The sequence below is a fragment of the Helobdella robusta genome (genome assembly GCF_000326865.2).
Source record: "Helobdella robusta unplaced genomic scaffold HELROscaffold_112, whole genome shotgun sequence".
Lineage (NCBI taxonomy): Eukaryota > Metazoa > Annelida > Clitellata > Rhynchobdellida > Glossiphoniidae > Helobdella > Helobdella robusta.
In genome coordinates this window covers 81367-82913 of record NW_008703630.1, presented here as the reverse complement: position 1 = coordinate 82913, position 1547 = coordinate 81367, and the positions used below count along the sequence as shown (strand labels likewise).

The 1547-nt window shown below is 25.0% G+C and overlaps 1 protein-coding gene across 1 annotated transcript; it reads left to right on the top strand.

Annotated features, from left to right (window-relative positions):
* Positions 1-1000: 1000 nt before the first annotated feature.
* HELRODRAFT_91813 (hypothetical protein) lies at positions 1001-1547 on the top strand (the record flags this gene model as incomplete). The annotated part of the gene is made up of 2 exons (XM_009013195.1): positions 1001-1197; positions 1334-1547. Coding segments are annotated over 2 exons (411 nt in total), but the record flags the coding sequence as incomplete, so codon positions are not given.

Here is a 1547-nt window from a genome sequence, read left to right as displayed (position 1 = left end):
AACTAACAAACAGCAATTGATTTATATATACATACATACATACATACATATATACATACATACATATATATATATATATATATATATATATATAGTTATTGAGAAATATCACTGAATTTTCCGCTTTGTTGAGTATGTAACATAACCATCATCAATGTAATTAGTAATTACACTGATGATGAAAAAGTTTCACACTCAACTTTCAAAGTTTCATAATTAAAGGTATAAATTCGGTATATTTTGTGATAAATATCAACAATAATTTAATAGTTTATATTATTATATTTTAATAATTAATATTATATTTTTTAAAGATGGCCCCACGCAAAGCAAAAAATTTTAATGAAATTTATGATGAAAGGTTTGATATTCAGTTATACTTCCTTGTAATTTTTTTTCTTAAATGTTAGATAAATTTCAATTGTTATGATTGAGAAAAAAATTGTTATACTGTATTATCATCCCTAACCATACTATCATTTATTCTATTTTATTTATTAAATAAAAAAACTAAAAAGTATTTCTTGAGACTATGTTACAGTATCCATAATATTTTTATTTTATTTGGCATAAATTTCTAATTTATGTACTCAATATTTTTATATTAATTTTTTTTCAAATGTTTAAAATATTTGTAATATTTGTTTTTTAGGCAGACAAAGATCAATGAATTTTTCATCTTTCGAAGAAGCTGCAGAATAAATTTTAAAGACTTAAAAGTAATTATTTTTTTGACTTTTTGACTTGAAATGCAATTATATTTTCATGTGATCATAATGAATATTCTTTTTAATTATTTTTTTTTTTGCAGAATAAAGAGAAAGAAGAACTAGAAAGATGTATTCAGAAAGTTGAAAGAGAAAAAGACAGCAGCTATTTAATAGTAATTGTATTACTTTATTTTGAAAAAAAAATTTCAAAATAAATTTAATTCTATAAATCATGAAATTTGATAAATTAAGTTATTTAAATAGATAAAAAGTTAAATGAAAAAAATGCTTTGCAGGTGAAGGAAATAGAAGGAAAAGGCCGAGGAGTTGTTGCTGCCAGGTCGTTCTACAGAGGTGAATTCATAGTCGAATATGCTGGAGACCTAATCGAAATTTTAATTGCTAGAGAGCGGGAATCCAAATATAACCTCTCGTCTGCCTTTGGCTGCTACATGTATTATTTTAAGCACAACAACAAAAATTATTGGTTTGTTTTTAATTGTTCTTTAAAATGAATTCTAAATTTTTAACACAATTTTTTGTTTTGAACAATTTTTCTGACATAAAAAATTACTGTAGTTATGTTTTTAAACGTAGATTTAATGTAACTTCTTTTTTAATAGCATCGATGCAACAGCAGAAACAGGTCGATTAGGAAGATTAGTAAATCACAGTCGGATGAAACCAAACTGTAAAACAAAAGTAGTCATGGTTAAAAATGTTCCTCGACTTATCTTGGTTGCAACTAAAACAATAAAAGAGGGCGACGAAATCTTGTACGACTATGGAGATCGTAGTAAAGAATCCATTTTGGCACACCCATGGCTGGCTTTATGA